General features: G+C 21.4%; 4 protein-coding genes across 4 annotated transcripts in view; 2 read left to right on the forward strand and 2 right to left on the reverse strand. All coding sequences in view use genetic code 6, as the record gives it.

The window, feature by feature from the left end:
• The window catches only part of TTHERM_00806900 (hypothetical protein), a gene marked incomplete at both ends in the record, with an annotated part of 267 nt that extends 144 nt beyond the window's left edge, over nt 1-123 (forward strand). Inside the window, one exon of the mRNA XM_001011990.3 lies at nt 1-123. This exon is cut by the window's left edge and continues 144 nt beyond it. Within this exon, the coding sequence (XP_001011990.3) occupies nt 1-123 (123 nt within the window).
• A 665-nt stretch (nt 124-788) lies between these two features.
• On the reverse strand, nt 789-1205 carry TTHERM_00807900 (hypothetical protein; the record flags this gene model as incomplete). The annotated part of the gene is made up of 1 exon (XM_001011991.2): nt 789-1205. The coding sequence occupies one exon, from the start codon at nt 1203-1205 to the stop codon at nt 789-791; it is 417 nt and encodes a 138-aa protein (XP_001011991.2).
• Nucleotides 1206-2486: 1281 nt separating this feature from the next.
• Nucleotides 2487-8991, forward strand: TTHERM_000807901 (hypothetical protein; the record flags this gene model as incomplete). The annotated part of the gene is made up of 19 exons (XM_012796547.1): nt 2487-2525; nt 2582-2631; nt 3614-3703; nt 3962-4051; nt 4310-4399; nt 4654-4743; nt 5001-5090; nt 5348-5437; nt 5687-5776; nt 6016-6105; nt 6363-6452; nt 6693-6782; nt 6940-7029; nt 7287-7376; nt 7632-7721; nt 7979-8068; nt 8320-8409; nt 8667-8756; nt 8910-8991. 19 exons carry the CDS (start codon nt 2487-2489, stop codon nt 8989-8991), a joined length of 1611 nt encoding a protein of 536 aa, XP_012652001.1.
• Nucleotides 8992-9727: 736 nt separating this feature from the next.
• TTHERM_00807920 (hypothetical protein) lies at nt 9728-18348 on the reverse strand (the record flags this gene model as incomplete). Its single annotated transcript, XM_001011993.2, has 3 exons — nt 9728-12119; nt 12469-12617; nt 12670-18348. The coding sequence occupies 3 exons, from the start codon at nt 18346-18348 to the stop codon at nt 9728-9730; spliced, it is 8220 nt and encodes a 2739-aa protein (XP_001011993.2).
• Between the last annotated feature and the right edge of the window lie 547 nt (nt 18349-18895).

Genomic DNA, 18895 nt, shown 5'->3' on the forward strand with positions numbered 1-18895 from the left:
ATTTAACTTCGAAATAAATTAAAATAGAGGATACTGCAATAGAAAAATTATGAAATCTATTAAGAAATTTCTAAATTGAAAGATCAAGCATACTAAATAAAATTTGCAAAATTAATTAATTGAGAGAAATAAATTTGTATTAATAAAATTATGTGGTAAATTTTAAATAAATTATCTTCAATCATAATTAATTTTGACTTTGATTAGGTAATTAAAATGAAATTGGATAATTCATGTCATAAACGCCCATGAAAATAGTATAAATAAAATTATGATATTATTAGAATCACAAAAGCTCAAATTGATAAACTTTTTTAATCTATTTAATGAAGATATAAGAGTTTGAGTAGTACATTTGAAAAGCTAAAAAATGAAGTTCATTTCATTTTATAGTACTCCAATCTTTGATGGAGTTAATATTTTCACTAAATTTCCACCTACAGATCTTTTCATTCAAGCAAACTTGCAATTAATTAAATTTAATGATTACATTGATAATCATTATTTATCTAAATTCCTCCGTCCACCTTTAAATTCATTCATTAATGAAGAATTGTAAAACAATGGAATATAACTGCTGTAGTTACAAGTATATACAGTATTCATAATTGACAAAGGACATATTCAAATATATACTGCGAGATTAGGTTAAGCTCTATAAGTCTCAAGCACAGTTTCATACTTTTCATCTTTATAGAGAAGTTTAAAAAAAAATAAAATTTTGTAGCAATCAAAATTGTTCTCCTTGTATAGACAATTTTATCTTCCCATTTAATGTTGAATAGAAATCAAAATTAATTGAATTTCAGGTCAATTTTTAACAAATCGGATTTTCCTCCCTAGTAAAGATAAGACACCATTTCAAACTTAATATTCAGAATTTTTAACCTCTTCCAATGAAATCTTTTGAGAAACAGCATCATTTTAAAATCACCAAACTGGTCTTTCATCTTTTGAGGAAAGCTATATTTAAACTACTCATATCTTTCAACAAATTTCTTTTGATTTTTTGGATAGGACATTACAATATCTTATTAGCTATTTATCTCACTTTGGTAAGCTTAAGCATACTTAAAGAATTCCTCTTCAAACTATTTATCCTCTGGTTAAAACTTTGAAATTAGATCTGTTATCACTTCCTCCAATTTATTTATATCTTTTCCGTTCTTTGCGAGGTATTTATTCTGACTACTTTCAGGACTCATTTTTAATTTATTTTTTTTTGCAGTGTTTTATGCTTTTTTTTAATTGCAGATAATTTCTTAAATTCTACTTAGTAAATATTAACAAATGTAGTTAAAATCTTAAATAAATATATATAAGAGAAAACAAATAAAATCTGATTAAACAGTTAATATAAAAATGTTTATTCTATATTATTGTAGAAAGAAAATTTGTCTAAATTAATAAGCTTTAAATAAATAAAAGAATATTCTAAGTTGATAGATAATCTCCATCAGAATAAATTTTAAATAAATAAATATCAAATAAACAATCAAATTAGCATTAGCATTTAAAGATTTGTATGAATTTAATCAAAAATAAACAATTCATCCATTTTAAACACAAAAAAATATTATTATTACAATATTAATTAGTAAAGCTTACTAAAATTCTACTTAAAAAAGTTTTAAGTTTTTCAAAAATCATTAAAATAATAGATGGCAAAAACTTATTTTTTAAATGATATGATTTATTGAAGTAAAAAATTATTCATTCTTTCTTAGCAAATGATAAAATGTTTTTATTTGTGATATTTCATTTTTTATTTGAAAAAACTAATTTATTTGAAACATAAATAAATACATATCAAATTTTTAAAAAAACTAAAAAAAGGTTTCTAAATGAGCTTCAATCATGGTAAATTAAAATTAAAAAAATATTTAGTCAAACATTTTATAAAAAATTTAGCTCAATTTAAAAATTTTGATGTAAAAAAATTATTTATTTTTGAAATTAAAATAAATTAAATTATTAATGAATTAATTATAATTCTATTAAAAAAATATATATATAAATCAAATTTTTTAATAAATAAAAAATATATTTCATTATAAGTGGCATGCAAACCATGAAATTTTAGTATGGCATCTTGCTATAATTAGAGATATTATAAATATTCCTAAAATTACAGAGTTAAAACAGAAAAATCTACTAGCAACATTATTTTTATAATATTTAAGAACAATAATTAATTACTAAATTTTTTCAAATATGACTAAATAAATAACTAACTGGCCATCTCTAATTCCTATTTTATATATTTTTAAGTGTTTATTTTAAATCCAAATATTAAGTTTAAATAGTGAATGTTAAATTAATTTTTCTGTGATATCTATCTCTTCATAAAACCAAATATATAAATTAATATTTTATCATTAATTAATTAATTATTATATTTATTTGTTCTTCTTATTCATTTATAATTAATTAATTAATTAATTAAATTCCATAAATTGCTATTCAATCTTTTTGAAAAAAAATAAATGATATAATAGATTAAATATTACGAAGAATTAGAAGAAGTAATTATTAATTTTTTTATTAATATCCTTAAATTTATGTAAATTAATAAAAAAAGTTTAAAAGCTCTTCACTTTTATCTCATTAAATTCTCCATATTGATCTGAGGTATATTTAATTAAAAAATATTATTTTTATTATTATTGATATTTTTTGAATATTTAATTTTCAATTTATTTAAATAAATAATTTTTATAAAAGAAATTATCATCGTTATTTATTAATTTATTTTTATTAAAACTAAAATTTTTTAACTATTTTAACTTAATTTTCATTTCAATTTTTTATTAATTATTTATTTATTTTTTATAATTTGATATTTTTTCTAGATTTTTTGCTATTAAAACTTACACTTAATAAAAGCTATTTATTTGTTTTACATTGTAATATTTTTAATTATAAAAGTTAATTTAAAACATTGTAGTTCTTTTAATTTATTTGATTTGTTTTCCTTTTTCTTTTTATTATGATTTCTTATTTTTTCATTCTTTATTCTTTGTTAATTAATCTTATTATTTCATATTTTTTCTTCATTTTTTCCTTCTAATTAATTATTTGATGATATATTTTTTCTTCAATTTTTAAAAAGAAAAAATAAAATTGATGATGGAATGGAATGGAATACTCGCACATAAATATGCACTCAGAATACATCTTAATTAAATTATATTATAGAAAAACAATTTTATATATTTTATTTTATTTATTTTTTTGTGTTAATCTGTAGGTCTAGATAAGGGTTTTCAAAGCAATTTGTTTATTTATTTAATTCAAATATTATATATAGTATCAACGTCACTCCATGTAGTTGCCGGAGCTTCCGTAGCTTCTGTATTAGTAAAAACAATTTATTTGTTTTGGATTGTGATATTTTCAATAAAAAAAACTAATTAAAGACAATAAAGCTCTATTTTCTTTTTCATTTTATTGTGCTTACTTTTTTTTGTTTTGTTGTTTCTTTGTTAATTTAGCTCATCACAATATTTTCAACTTTTGCTTTTACTATTAATTAATAAATCTTATTATATTTTTTCTTCATTTTTTCCTTCTAATTAACTATTTATAAATTTTTTCTTCAATATATAAAAAGTAACAATTAAATTGGTAATGAAGGTGCATCAAGCTTAGGTTCTGCTTTAGCAAATTGCATTAATATCTCTAATTTGACCCTTAACCTTGAGTAAAAACTGTTTCTTTGTTTTAGATTGTGATATTTTTTAATTATAAAAACTAATTAAAAACAATAAAACTCTTTTTTCTTTTTCTTTTTATTGTGCTTGCTTTGTTTTGTTCTTTCATTGTTAATTTAACTTATCATTTTATTTTCAACTTTTGCTTTTATTATTAATAAATTAATCTTATTATTTCATATTTTTTCTTCATTTTTTCCTTCTTATTAACTATTTAATGATATATTATTTCATCAATATTTAAAAAGTTACAATAAAATTGGTGATGAAGGTGCATCAGGCTTAGGTATTGGTTTAGCAAATTGCATTAATCTCTCAAATTTGACACTTAACCTTGAGTAAAAACAGTTTATTTGTTTTGGATTGTCATATTTTTAATTATAAAAACTAATTAAAAACAATAAAGATCTTTTTTCTTTTTCTTTTTATTGTGCTTGCTTTTTTCTTCTTCTTTCTTTGTTAATTTAGCTCATATTTTATTTTCAACTTTTGCTTTTATTATTAATTAATTAATCTTATTATTTCATATTTTTTCTTCATTTTTTCCTTCAAAAAAAACTATTTAATGATATATTTTTTATTCAATATTTAAAAAGTTATACTTTAATTGGTGATAAAGGTGCATCAGGTTTAGGTTTTGGTTTAGCAAATTGCATTAATCTCTAAAATTTGACACTTAACCTTATGTAAAAACAATTTATTTGTTTTGGATTGTGATATTTTTAATTATAAAAACTAATTAAAAACAATAAAGCTCTTTTTTCTTTTTCTTTTTATTGTGCTTGCTTTTTTTTCTTCTTTCTTTGTTAATTTAGTTCATATTTTATTTTCAACTTTTGCTTTTATTATTAATTAATTAATCTTATTATCATATTTTTTCTTCATTTTTTCCTTCTAATTAACTATTTAATGATATATTTTTTCTTCAATATTTAAAAAGTTGGAATTTAATTCGTGATAAAGGTGCATCAGGCTTAGGTTCTGCTTTAGCAAATTGCATTAATCTCTCAAATTTGACACTTTTACTTAAGTAAAAACAGTTTATTTGTTTTGGATTGTGATATTTTTAATTATAAAAACTAATTAAAAACAATAAAGCTCTTTTTTCTTATTCTTTTTATTGTGGTTGTTTTTTTTTGTTTTTTCTCTGTTAATTTAGCTCATCATTTTATTTTCAACTTTTGTTTTTATTATTAGTTAATTAATCTTATTATTTCATATTTTTTATTCTTTTTTTCCTTCTAATTAACTATTTAATGATATATTTTTTATTCAATATTTAAAAAGTGGTAATTAAATTGGTGATGAAGGTGTATCAGGCTTTGGTTCTGCTTTAGCAAATTGCATTAATCTCTCAAATTTGACACTTAACCTTTCGTAAAAACAGTTTATTTGTTTTAGATTGTGATATTTTTAATTATAAAAACTAATTAAAAACAATAAAGCTCTTTTTTCTTTTTCTGTTTATTGTGATTGCTTTTTTTTATTTTTTCTTTGTTAATTTAGCTCATCAATATATTTTCAACTTTTGTTTTTATTATTAGTTAATTAATCTTATTATTTCATATTTTTTCTTCATTTTTTCCTTCTAATTAACTATTTAATGATATATTTTTTCTTCAATATTTAAAAAGTAAAAATAAAATTGGCTATGAAGGTGCATCAGGCTTAGGTCCTGCTTTAGCAAATTGCATTAATCTCTCAAATTTGACACTTAACCTTTCGTAAAAACAGTTTATTTGTTTTGGATTATGATATTTTAAACTATAAAAATGAATTTTAAACAAAAAAGCTCTTTTTTCTTTTTCTTTTTATTGTGGTTGTTTTTTTTTGTTTTTTCTCTGTTAATTTAGCTCATCATTTTATTTTCAACTTTTGCTTTTATTATTAATAAATTAATCTTATTATTTCATATTATTTCTTCATTTTTTCCTTCTAATTAATGATATATTTTTTCTTCAATATTTAAAAAGTGAAAATAAAATTGGTGATAAAGGTGCATCAGGCTTAGGTTTTTGTTTAGCAAAATGCATTAATCTCTCAAATTTGAAACTTTACCTTACGTAAAAACAATCTATTTATTTTGGATTGTGATATTTTTAATTATAAAAACTAATTAAAAATAATAAAGATCTTTTTCCTTTTCCTTTTCTTTTTCTTTTTATTGTGCTTGTTTTTTTTTTCTTTCTTTTTTAATTTAGCTTATCATTATATTTTCAACTTTTTCTTATTATCAATTAATTAATCTTATTATTTCATATTATTTCCTATTTTTTCAATTTTTTCTTCTATATTTAAAAAGTTCTAATAAAATTAACAATGAAGGTGCATCAGGCTTTGGTTCTGCTTTAGCTAATTGCATTAATCTCTCAAATTTAACACTTGAATTAGTGTAAAAACAGTTTATTTGTTTTAGATTGTGATATTTTTAATTATAAAAACTAATTAAAAAGAATAAAGCTCTTTTTTCTTTTTCTTTTTATTGTGCTTGATTTTATATTTTCTTTCTTTGTTAATTTAGCTCATCATTTTATTTTCAACTTTTGCTTTTATTACTAATAAATTAATCTTATTATTTCATATTATTTCTTCATTTTTTCTTTCTTATTAACTATTTAATGATATATTTTTTCTTCAATATTTAAAAAGACAGAATAAAATTGGTGTAATGGGTGCACAAGGCTTAGGTTCTGCTTTAGCAAATTGCATTAATCTCTCAAATTTGACACTTAACCTTAAGTAAAAACAGTTTATTTGTTTTTTATTGTGATATTTTTTAATTATAAAAACTAATTAAAAACAATATAGCTGTTTTTTCTTTTTCTTTTTATTGTGCTTGCTTTTTTTTGCTCTTTCTTCTTTGTTAATTTAACTCATCATTTTATTTTCAACTTTAGCTTTTATTATTTCATATTTTTTCTTCATTTTTTCCTTCTAATTAACTATCTAATGATATTTTTTTCTTCAATATTTAATTAGTTACAATAAAATTGGTGATGAAGGTGCATCAGGCTTAGGTACTGGTTTAGCAAATTGCATTAATCTCTAAAATTTGACACTTAACCTTCAGTAAAAACAGTTTATTTGTTTTGGATTGTGATATTTTTAATTATAAAAACTCATTAAAAATATTAATTAATTAATCTTATTATTTCATATTTTTTTCTTCATTTTTTCATTTTAATTAACTATTAAATGATATATTTTTTCTTCAATATTTAAAAAGTGGTAATTAAATTGGTGCAAAAGGTGCATCAATATTAGGTTCTGCTTTAGCAAATTGCATTAATCTCTCAAATTTGACACTTACCCTTTTGTAAAAACAGTTTTTTTGTTTTGGATTGAGATATTTTTAATTATAAAAACTAATTAAAAATAATAAAGCTCTTTTTTCTTTTTCTTTTTATTGTGCTTGCTTTTTTTTGTTATTTCTTTTTTAATTTAGCTCATCATTTTATTTTCAATTTTTGCTTTTATTATTAATTAATTAATATTATTATTTCATATTTTTTCTTCATTTTTTCCTTCTAATTGACTATTTTATGATATGTTTTTTCTTCAATATTTAAAAAGTAACAATAAAATAGGTGATAAAGGTGCATCATGCTTAAGTTTTGCTTTAGCAAATTGCATTAATCTCTCAAATTTGACACTTGATCTTTAGTAAAAACAGTTTATTTGTTTTGGATTGTGATATTTTTAATTATAAAAACTAATTAAAAACAAAAAGCTCTTTTTTCTTTTTTTGTTTATTGTGATTGCTTTTTTTTTTATTTCTTTGTTAATTTAGCTTATCAATATATTTTCAACTTTTGCTTTTATTATTAGTTAATTAATCTTATTATTTCATATTTTTTCTTCATTTTTTCCTTCTAATTAACTATTTAATGATATATTTTTTCTTCAATATTTAAAAAGTGAGAATTAAATTGGTGTAATGGGTGCATAAGGCTTAGGTACTGGTTTATAAAATTGCATTAATCTCTCAAATTTGACACTTATCCTTGAGTAAAAATAGTTTATTTGTTTTGGATTGTGATATTTTTAATTATAAAAACTAATTAAAAACAATAAAGCTCTTTTTTCTTTTTCTTTTTATTGTGCTTGCTTTTTTTTCTTCTTTCTTTGTTAATTTAGCTCATCAATATATTTTCAACTTTTGCTTTTATTATTAGTTAATTAATCTAATTATTTCATATTTTTTCTTCATTTTTTCCTTCTAATTAACTATTTAATGATATATTTTTTCTTCAATATTTAAAAAGTGAGAATTAAATTGGTGTAATGGGTGCATAAGGCTTAAGTTCTTCTTTAGCAAATTGCATTAATCTCTCAAATTTGAAACTTAACCTTTAGTAAAAATAGTTTATTTGTTTTGGATTGTGATATTTTTAATTATAAAAACTAATTAAAAACAAAAAGATCTTTTTTCTTTTTCTTTTTATTGTGCTTGCTTTTTCTTCTTCTTTCTTTGTTAATTTAGCTCATCACTATATTTTCAACTTTTGCTTTTACTATTAATTAATAAATCTTATTATATTTTTTCTTTATTTTTTCCTTCTAATTAACTATTTAATGATATATTTTTTCTTCTATTTTTAATTAGTAACAGTAAAATTGGTGATGAAGGTGCATCATGTTTAGGTTCTGCTTTAGCAAATTGCATTAATCTCTCAAATTTGAAACTTAACCTTGAGTAAAAACAGTTTATTTGTTTTGGATTGTGATATTTTTAATTATAAAAACTAATTAAAAACAATAAAACTCTTTTTTCTTTTTCTTTTTATTGTGCTTGCTTTTTTTTGTTCTTTCATTGTTAATTTAGCTCATCATTATATTTTCAACTTTTGCTTTTATTATTAATAAATTAATCTTATTATTTCATATTTTTTCTTCATTTTTTCCTTCTTATTAACTATTTAATGATATATTATTTCATCAATATTTAAAAAGTTACAATAAAATTGGTGATGAAGGTGCATCAGGCTTAGGTTCTGCTATAGCAAATTGCAATAATCTCTCAAATTTGAAACTTAACCTTTGGTAAAAATAAAAATAGTTTTGGATTGTTGATAGCTTTTATTTATTTTATTTTTTATCTTTTTTATTCCACTAATATTATTTTATTTATTATTTAAAGAATAATTTTTAATTTAAAAGTTTATTCTATTTTGATATTTCTTTTAAAATTTTTAGCTCAATAAATACATCATAAAAATTCGAATTACTAAGTAAGTGTCGTAAATCAAAAAGATTAGTTGTCTTTTATTTCGAATGATAAACAACTGGTGAAAAAAGGATGAATAAATATAAAATGATTGGATAGCATTATATATTTTATTATATAATATTTTGAGAAAGTGTTTTTAAACTAAAATATAAATAGATAAATATATTGATTTTATATTTATAAATATCATTCATATTTTTGTAATTAAATAAATTATTCATAAACAATAAAAAATTTAAATTTACTAAAATAAATTAAATCCTTATAAGCAAACCCTCTGGTTTCTCCAAAAACGATAAAATAATTTGAAACTTTTAGTGTTATATTACATCTTATTAAATTATATAAATGCAAAGCTTTTACATAAAGTTATGTTTTAATCTTAAATATTATCCATCTATCATATTTCTATCCTTTTTTTATTTATCATGATTAATTAATTAGATACCATGATTTAAATAAAATCTCAGGGGAAATCAAGTTTTACTTTTTATTTTAACTTTAGTGGTTTTAAACTTGCAAAAAACCAGCGGGATATGAGTATTCATCTAAAAAATGAAAAATTAAAAGAATAACGGTATATTTATATTTTTTAAAAATTAGATAAATTATTAATTAGTAGTATTGTTGAAAGTGTAATTACTTTAGAAAACAAATTAAAATTGCAAAATTATAAAAATACTCATATATAAAATATAAATCTTTAAAATTATATTTTAAATTTGCTGATTTAGTTAATAATTTTTTACACCATAAAGAAAAAAATAATGTTTTAAGAAAAAATTCAATCCTATATATGATAAAATTCATTCATTAAATTAATTTCTTTTGTTAAAACTTCAACAATTTCAATATTTAATTCATTTAGGTTGTCTAAATATATCGTTTGTTTGTAAAATTAGCCAAAAGTATTTTTAAAAATATTCTCCATCATATTTAAAGAAGAATGTACTTTAACCAAGTAATAAAAAACATTTCTAGCTTTCAACTAATTTGCAATTTAATATTCATTAATACCACAAGGACATCCGTTATCTGTCCAAGATCTATCGCTGCTAGATATCCCAAATTATTTTCCATGAGGTGGACTACCACAAATATGAAAAATAAATCTTTGAGAATGATCTCTCCAATTAATAGACGTTATAGAGTTATATAAACCATCCATAACAGCTTCAGGAGCATCACCACCCCCTTTTGCCCTCATATTTGATAAAACTTCCAAAATTTCATTTTAATTTGTTAATTAAGAATCTATTTTAAAAACATATGAACTCTCTTAAGGAGGATGATCTCTATATGAAACAATAGAGTACATAATATCAGACCTTCCTTCAAATTTTCTTAAAATACTTATTACTGTTTCTCTCACACTATTCATGGCCCAACCCATAGAACCTGTAGTATCAATAGTAAAGCATATATCTACAATACCTGATCCTAAGTGTTCACATTTTTTAGGATCAATTTAGTGCTATCCTTCATGCCATGCCTATCTTGTGCAATAATTAGGAGATGATGTATGTGAGTCATGAGAACATCCTACATTACATGACTATATAATTTATAAGTGTTCACCTTCAACAGGAGGTTCCCAGTTTATATTATTCCAATAGCCTTTACATAACATTTCATCATAAATTAGATCAGTGTAAGGTTTATACTACTTAGTAGAGTGGCGAGCATAAGGATACTTTTTTTCTGCACATTTATCTCCTCCTTCGCAAACTTTTAAATGGATATGAGCTCTACCCATTCTAAGACAAGATTAGAGACAATTTTCAGGCGTTGAGTTCTCTCCAGGCAAATATTTTCTAATGTTACCTAATTCATAGTTAATTTTTATTTAATCTGTTTCTGATACGAAGATACACTTTTCTTTATTTCTGTGATTTTTGCTTTTATGATTTCCTATGTGATTATAATTTTCAAAGCAATAACTTAAACATTCTGGGCACTATTAATCACATCTATGAGCGCTTTCACACTAATGCTCACCATCATGAGTTATTTACCAAGGTTATATTTTAACATTGCATTATTTTTATGATTTATTAGGTTTTATAAATTGATATTCAAATTTAGATGTTGCTGTTTCCCATGTTTTTTCTTCTGTTTTATAAGTTATACTGCATACTCCTGCTTTTTCACATTTTTCTAAGCAATTATGTTAATCTCCACATAAATGTTAAGTAACTAATTTTCCTTCTTTCATAAGAAGTTCCTTATTTTTTTCTTAATTAGACAATAACACATCATGATCATGTAAATTAAAGCCGCATAGTTTGTCGCAAAATTTGCATTTATCATAGCATTGAGTTGAATCACACAAATGATTTATTTCTTCATGTCCACTTTAAAGTGAGCACGATTTTCCACACTTATCGTATAATCTACACTAATGTTCACATTTATGCTCACTCTAACAGCTATGCTTTATATTATCTGAATGAGGTACTAATGTGCAAAGTTCTTTACATGAGTTTGATATTTGGCAGGGTTCTTGACAAAGGTGATTTACTTCCTTACAATAATGTATTCCTTAGTGACCAGAAATCAAAAAGCATTCATTATTATTATTACATTTTTAGCATTTAGTATAACATTTATGATATGTTTCACAATTACAATCTCCTTTGTGACCTGAAATGTTAATACAAAATCTATTGCATTTATTACATTTATTTTTACAAATAACAAATTACTTTTTAAATAAATGTATAACATTATTGATTTTTTATTAGAATTTTAAAACAATATTGCTATACTTAGAATCTTTAGGCATTCTATTATTAAAATATTCTTAAATCGTATTTGTCCTTTATCCTATAAAGGAATCAAAAAAGCTTTACATTTAATCAATATAATTATTAAAATTTATTCTTTATAAAATTCTAAAGCAATTTTGAAAAATATTTTCTAAAAGCATGTTATTCTAAGATTTATTTTCTGAAAAAGTGCTCTGAGCTTATTGGGGATAAAATTTCACTTCTTATTATTTAATTTACAAAATATTATAACTTTTATAGTTATATTATGCTTAGTGTTCTTACTGAAAATCTATTTCCTATTACTGTTCTAATAAACATCGTTTATCTTAATCATCATATATTTCTTCTTCTAATTATTTAATATTTTCTAGAGTTGATGGTCTTTTAAATTTTGGATAGGCTGTACTAATGAATTTTAATTAAAAGAAATTTAGATAAATGTTTAGATTTAAAAAAAATTAGATTAAATTTTGAAAAATCTTTGCTAATTTTTTGATGAAAAATTGATTGATGGAATCTATCTTTGAAAATTTGTTTTAATTTCAAATTTATTAATATTTTATTTACTTATGAATGTAATTAAGTGAGTAAATTCTTAGAAAATATAGATGAAAATAAATAAATTTGTGCGAATTTTAATCAAAATTTCAAAACGTTGATCAAAAATTAAAATATTCTCCACAAAATTTATTAATTGTCTTAATTATATTAAAACATTAAATTTTTCTAATTGTAAATCGAAATGGCATTTTACTCTATTTATTATTTGAGATGATATTCATATCCTTAAATATTTTCTTCAAATTAAAGTTTAATTAATTCTGATTAATAGTCTTATTCATCAACATCATTTATATTATCATCATCATCATCATCATCATCATCATCACAATCTTATTACTACTAAAATAAAGAAATTAAATTTTAATCGCTTTAAAATAAAATTATTTTTTACATATTCAAATACCTCCTCTTTCATCAATACTTTTTCATCATCTGAAATTGGTTTATATTCAAATTATTGCATTAATCTTTCATTGCTGATGAAATTTTATTATGATATATCATAAATTAAAGCTACGAATTTGTCATAACATTCCTTAATTTCTGATTACTTGTTTATCAAGTCAATATCTTAATCATCATTTAAATAAATTTATATCATTGAGTATTTGAGTGTATTCATTAGAAATTTAGGATTTCTAGCTTAATTTTTTTACAAAATTTACTTATACAAAAGCTCATCTCTAACATTTTATAGATTTGAATCATAGTCTTTATCTAAATAGTTCTTCAAAAAACCGAATGAAAATCCTCTACGGAAAATCTTTGAGATCGTATTTTTTGTTTCTTTTTTATTTAAATGAGACTCACCTTCTTAAAATAATTTTTTTTAATCTCCTTAATCTTAGACATTTTTAGTTAAAAGTACCATTGTACCTAAAAAGAAAGAATCACTTTGCATCTTGCCAGAACATATCTATAATTTTTTAAATAGAGATAATAGTGGCTAATTAATACCATCAATGTCACAGAAAACAATAGTAATGTCACTGATACTTGTTATTTACTATAACAATTTAACCTCTTCATCATCAGTCCTTCTAATTGAAAATAATCCTTCGCAATCCAGAACTAAAATAAGTTTATCATCTACTTTTGAAAGCCCCATCCATATACCATCTGTGCATCTTGAAGCTGAAACACCAAATCTAGTACCAAACATTCTATTTAATTAAGAGCTTTTACCAACTGATTGACGTCCACACATAGAAACTGTATATACATCTTAGTTCTAAGATTAAATTAAGCTTTCAATCCATCCAAACGATATTTACTTTTTGATTTATTCAATTTAATCTTCTACTTCTGGGATATTCATTAAATCTTATTTAAATAAACCATCCTTTAAAGGCAAGTAATTAGCTTACTAAATAGTAGTAATCTATATAGGAATTCTTGTTTACATAATAAATTATAAATCTTAGCATTTAATAGAATCAGTATTCTATATCATAGAGTCTAGCTTGTTTATCAAAAGATCTATATTATTAAAGCAATTTTTTTCACTATTAGTTATCTTAAATTATATATATTTTTGCAACATACACTTATTGAAATACTCCTCTATTTATTTTCCGAAATTCTGAATGTGATTATCTAAACTATTTTCATAAAAAAATAACTAATCAACTTGATTTGGGCATCCAATTAATTTATAATTGTTTCCATAATAAACCATTGATTATATAATTTTATCAATTACTATATTGCCAATTTTAGCTTTAACAACACTTAAATTGCTGTTATTATCAGAATCGTCTAAATCTTCAATACCTTAAATTAAATAACACTCATATTCATTATTTTCATAAAGAGTGACCAATAAACTCGCGTTTTCAATTATGATAAGTTTAAAATTTAAAAGATTTTCTTTCAGAGGAATTTAATGCTTAACAATATAGTTATGATTTGTTAAATATATACACTTTTCTGTTTAAAAAAAGTAAAAGTCTCCTTCAAATGTATTTTTAATTGATTGAATATCACCAGACTCTTCATGTTGTATATTTTAAATCGCTATAACTCCATCATTTGATATTTCTCTAGATAACTCAAATCTAATTTCTTTTAGTTCGCCACTTATAAAAAATTCATAGAATTATTTCTTCTTTTTTTCATATAGAATTATTACGTTATTTTTTTCATTAAGAATAATGCAAGAATCAACTCTTTCTATAGTATTTCCATATTATGTTTGTTAATAATATATATTTTTATCCAATCTTCCTTCTTCAAAAGTATAATCTGACTTAATTTTTCCTAAAGAGTTCTTTTTAGTATCGTTTGCAAAAATAATCCACTATCTAGAATATTAATTTATAAATATAGAAATGTCTGTACTACCTGAAACCTAAAATGCATATTAAATGCCATTATAATTTTTTTTCTTTGTTTAAATGCAAATATAGGTTCTATGCTTTGACTTATCAGGTTCTTATTTATTATTAAATATAAGATAATCTACTTATTCATCAAATGATATGTAATCAATTAATTAGTGTGCTTAATCATTCAAAACTATTTTTTAAATTTTGTAATTGATGCTTAAATAAACTTCTTTTTTTGAAGGGTCATAAGTAAATTGTAAAGGATAAATGAATATTCTTTTTTCTTTAAATTGTGTAAATTAATCAAATATTTAGTCAATTTAATTTAAAAAGTCTTCTTTTGTATAAATCATAAATTAATTTATTAATTCTCTCATATCAATTATATTAGATATTAATTATAAGGTAATATTAAAAATATCATCTAATAAGAATTCAACAATTTATTTTTTAAATGAAAAATGTTCGAATTTAGCAAGTAAGTAATTTAGAATTTCATCTTAAGTATATTTAAAATATTTATAAAACTATCTTATATATGTTGAGAAGTTGGAAAATTTAATTTGTTTATTCTTTTATTATGACTCTTAATTGATTTTATTAATTATCTCTTTTAATTTTTTACTACTTAATTATTAATATGAGTATTAATAAAACTAATTTATCGCTTTTTGAACTTTTTTGTGGATTTTATCAATCACTATTTTACAATTTAAGCAATCTTTACAGTAAACTTTACCTTAGCAATTACATTGTAGATTTTTAAAATATTAAAAATTTTAATTAAAATTATATGAATTATATTAGAAATCCCAATTTTAAAATTAGGTACAAAAACGCTAACCTAAATTCTATCTTTAAGAATAAGCACCAGCTTATTAATTTTATAAAAGACCTTCACTTTAATTGTTTTCAAATAATAATATGTCATTCAATATTTTTTTTTCTTAAAGAAGATTCTACTAATTTTAAATCTGATTAATAAATGTTTCATATATTTATTCAATTTATTTAAATGATTGTGTATGTTTAATAAAAATATTTTAAATAATATTTTTTTTCTCTTTAATTTTATCAATATCAACAAATTTGTAAAGATTATTTATATTGAATAGTTCATTTATAAATTCCTTATTTTTTTAGATTTATTTTTTGTGTGTTTCTACATTGTTAAAATCTAAAATATTATCAAATTATAATTCATGAATGACCATAGAATTATTTTAATCATTAGATAATAAAACCTAACCTTACTCTTTAAAATTAGAATTTATTTTAATTTACTTCAAAAAAATAGAAGATCTATCCTTGTATTGCTTCGGAGGAACAAAACACTAGAATTGCCCAAATGGATTATTATCACTCCACAAAGAAACTTACTTTTGATTCAAGCATGTAATCAGTATAGAGCAACTATCTAAGAGGAAACGTATGTATAATTAGCTTTCTTCATTATCAAATACATCTCCTTCAAAAGCATTTTTTTATTCTTATAAAATTAAAAATACTAACTACCCATCTGTAACAGCCACTAGTTTATCATAATCTTGAGATATATATTGGTCTAAGTCAATCAACTATGGAGAACTAGGGTAATATGATTAAATTATTTTAATTGCAAGCTTAAAATCTCCATATAACCCAATAGTTTTTACTTCATTTTATTTTAGTTAATTAATTAATTCCTAAACATTTTAAAAGTCACATATAACTTTTAGGCTCATTGTATCAAGGCAATAGTCTTTTTGCTGATATACTAAAGTGTAGATTTTACTTAAACTTTAATCTTTTTTATAAATTCTCTCATTTATTTAAATTACTTCTTTTTATTAATTCTACTCTTTATTTAATATTTTAATATCTTCAAGTAAAACCTTATATTGAGTTAAAAAGCTCTTAGCTTAGCTTATAATTTTCCTTTCTTTTATTCCACTAAGTTCTAAATTTTCTATAAATGATAATATCTTTTATTCGTTTAATTATGTATCTAGTTTAGCCGTTTCTTTTAAATAACAAAGTAGCTTATTAAGAGTAGTATGATGATTCTTAACCCAATCTAGTTACGATATTTCATTAACATTTTTAATAAAATCATCTATAAGATATTTCTTTTAGGCTATTTATTATTGAATATTGCTTTCATCAGTTTTTATTAACTTTTAATATTCTAAAGAAAGAAGATTTATTGCATTAATTATTTTTTTTTCATTATTTTTGCTTACTTCTGCTTACTTAATTATGCTAAGAACTGTTTCTTCATCTATTTTTTTATTTTATTTTATTATATCTTTGCAATAAGAATTTAGCTTTTCTAGAATTTCTTTATGGACTTAATTCCAATCTAATTAGCATATTTCATTAATTTAAAGAATCAAATTTTTGATAAAGTTTTCATAAAGATCTGTTTCAGTTTATAACTAAGCATCATCTCCTTAACTTGAAAATATTTACTTGTATTCACTGATAAAATTATTTATATGAAGCTAAACCTGATTTTCTTTTGACCTGCTAAGTTCTGCATTTTCAATAATATTGAGGATCTTTTCTTCAGATATTTATTAATTTTTTCCAATACTAATTTAAATGTAATTAATTAGCTCTGTAAGTATATCTTTATTTGTTTATGTCCAGTCTTTTTAAGTTATTTAGCTAATTTATTCAATTAATTCATTGATGAGCATCTCCTTCTTGCTAATTAATTATTTCTCTGAAAGTACTTTAAGTTCCTAAATCTTGACCACCTACTCATTAATAGCCTCTTTTATTTTCATTATTTCATCACTAAACTTTTTCATTTCAGCTTTAATGCTTTTTTCTTGTTTTCTTGCTAGATCAAAACTTTAAATAATCTTTTCTATGTGCTCTGATTCATTTTACAAATTATTATCTAAAGATAATTTTCCAACTAATAAGTTTACATCATCCATATTGATCTATTTACATTAATCATTAAGCTATTTCACAACATACTCTTAGAATTAATTGATAAGTAGGTTTATTTAATTTTAGAGTTCTTAAATTTTTGTTTAAATTGCACATATCTAATTATTTTAAACAGAAGTTTCTTTATTATTAATTTCAACATCTGTAACTATTTTTGTACTTTTTCCCTCCTGCATTTAAGTATTTTTTTATTTTTAAAGTACTATTTACTCTTTGTTTTCCTTCTAATCTACCATAAGCTCTTCTTAGGTCTTTAACATTTAGTTAGTCTGATTTGTTTTAAGGTGAACATTTTCAAAAATATCCTATAATTCTGATTCACTTTAATTTGAATTATCTACTTTTGTAGCTAAGTAATTTAGAGACTAATCCAGATGAAAATAATTGGCTGTTTCCAAATTTGGCTTAATTATTTAAGATACTTTATCAAAGTCTTCATTATGAATTTTTTAGTGTTTTTCATAGATTATTTACTTATTTTTTACACAAGTATTTGAAGTAGTTGAGTAATTAATAGATTCATTCAAATTTCGTTCAATTTTTTATCTTTGAGCTAAATATCTCAAATGATATTCATTAGCTATTGATACAATCAGATTTAATTACTTTTCTTCTAGAATTTCATTAAACTTATCTTAAATTGATTCTAACGAAATACAGGCTTAATTTAAAATTTCCAAGAGCTACATTGAAATGTCTTGTTTTTCTAATTAGAGTGCTTCTAGTATTCTATCTAAGAATTCACCTTATATTTTTTCTAAGTCTTGTATTCCTTATGTCTGATAGTCAATATTCTACATTTTTATTGATATTTGCTATTTTAGCTTGCTATTTAATTAATTAATAAATATTATATCCGATATGAAAAAAGTGGTTTTTTTTAAACCAAAAATCTATTGCCTTTTTATGCAAGAAATTTAATATAAAGATATGAAATGACAGCATATAAAAGTAAAATACGTATTCTATAATAATTAATAATAGACGTAGAGAGCAATTATTAGATAAATCAATCGATAGATATTAATTTCTCGTATTAATATTTTTATTATAAAAAAAATAATCTAATTGTGGAAATAAAGATGATTAAATTAAATTACTTGGGGGCTTTTTAAGAAAAATCAAAAAGAAAAATTACACAATTTTAGAAATCAATATTTAGATATAGATCAATTAATTGTAAGGTTATTATAATAAATTACATTGAGAAAGAGTGGCTATAAGTATATTTTAAGTGGCTCAGATTTTCAGATAGATAGAAAGAAGAAAATCAAAACCTCATTTAGAATCTATATGTATTGAATTAGAAAAACAAACAGCATTATATTTTAAAATAAAGAATATAAG

This window comes from Tetrahymena thermophila (assembly GCF_000189635.1).
Source record: "Tetrahymena thermophila SB210 genomic scaffold scf_8254718, whole genome shotgun sequence".
NCBI lineage: Eukaryota > Ciliophora > Oligohymenophorea > Hymenostomatida > Tetrahymenidae > Tetrahymena > Tetrahymena thermophila.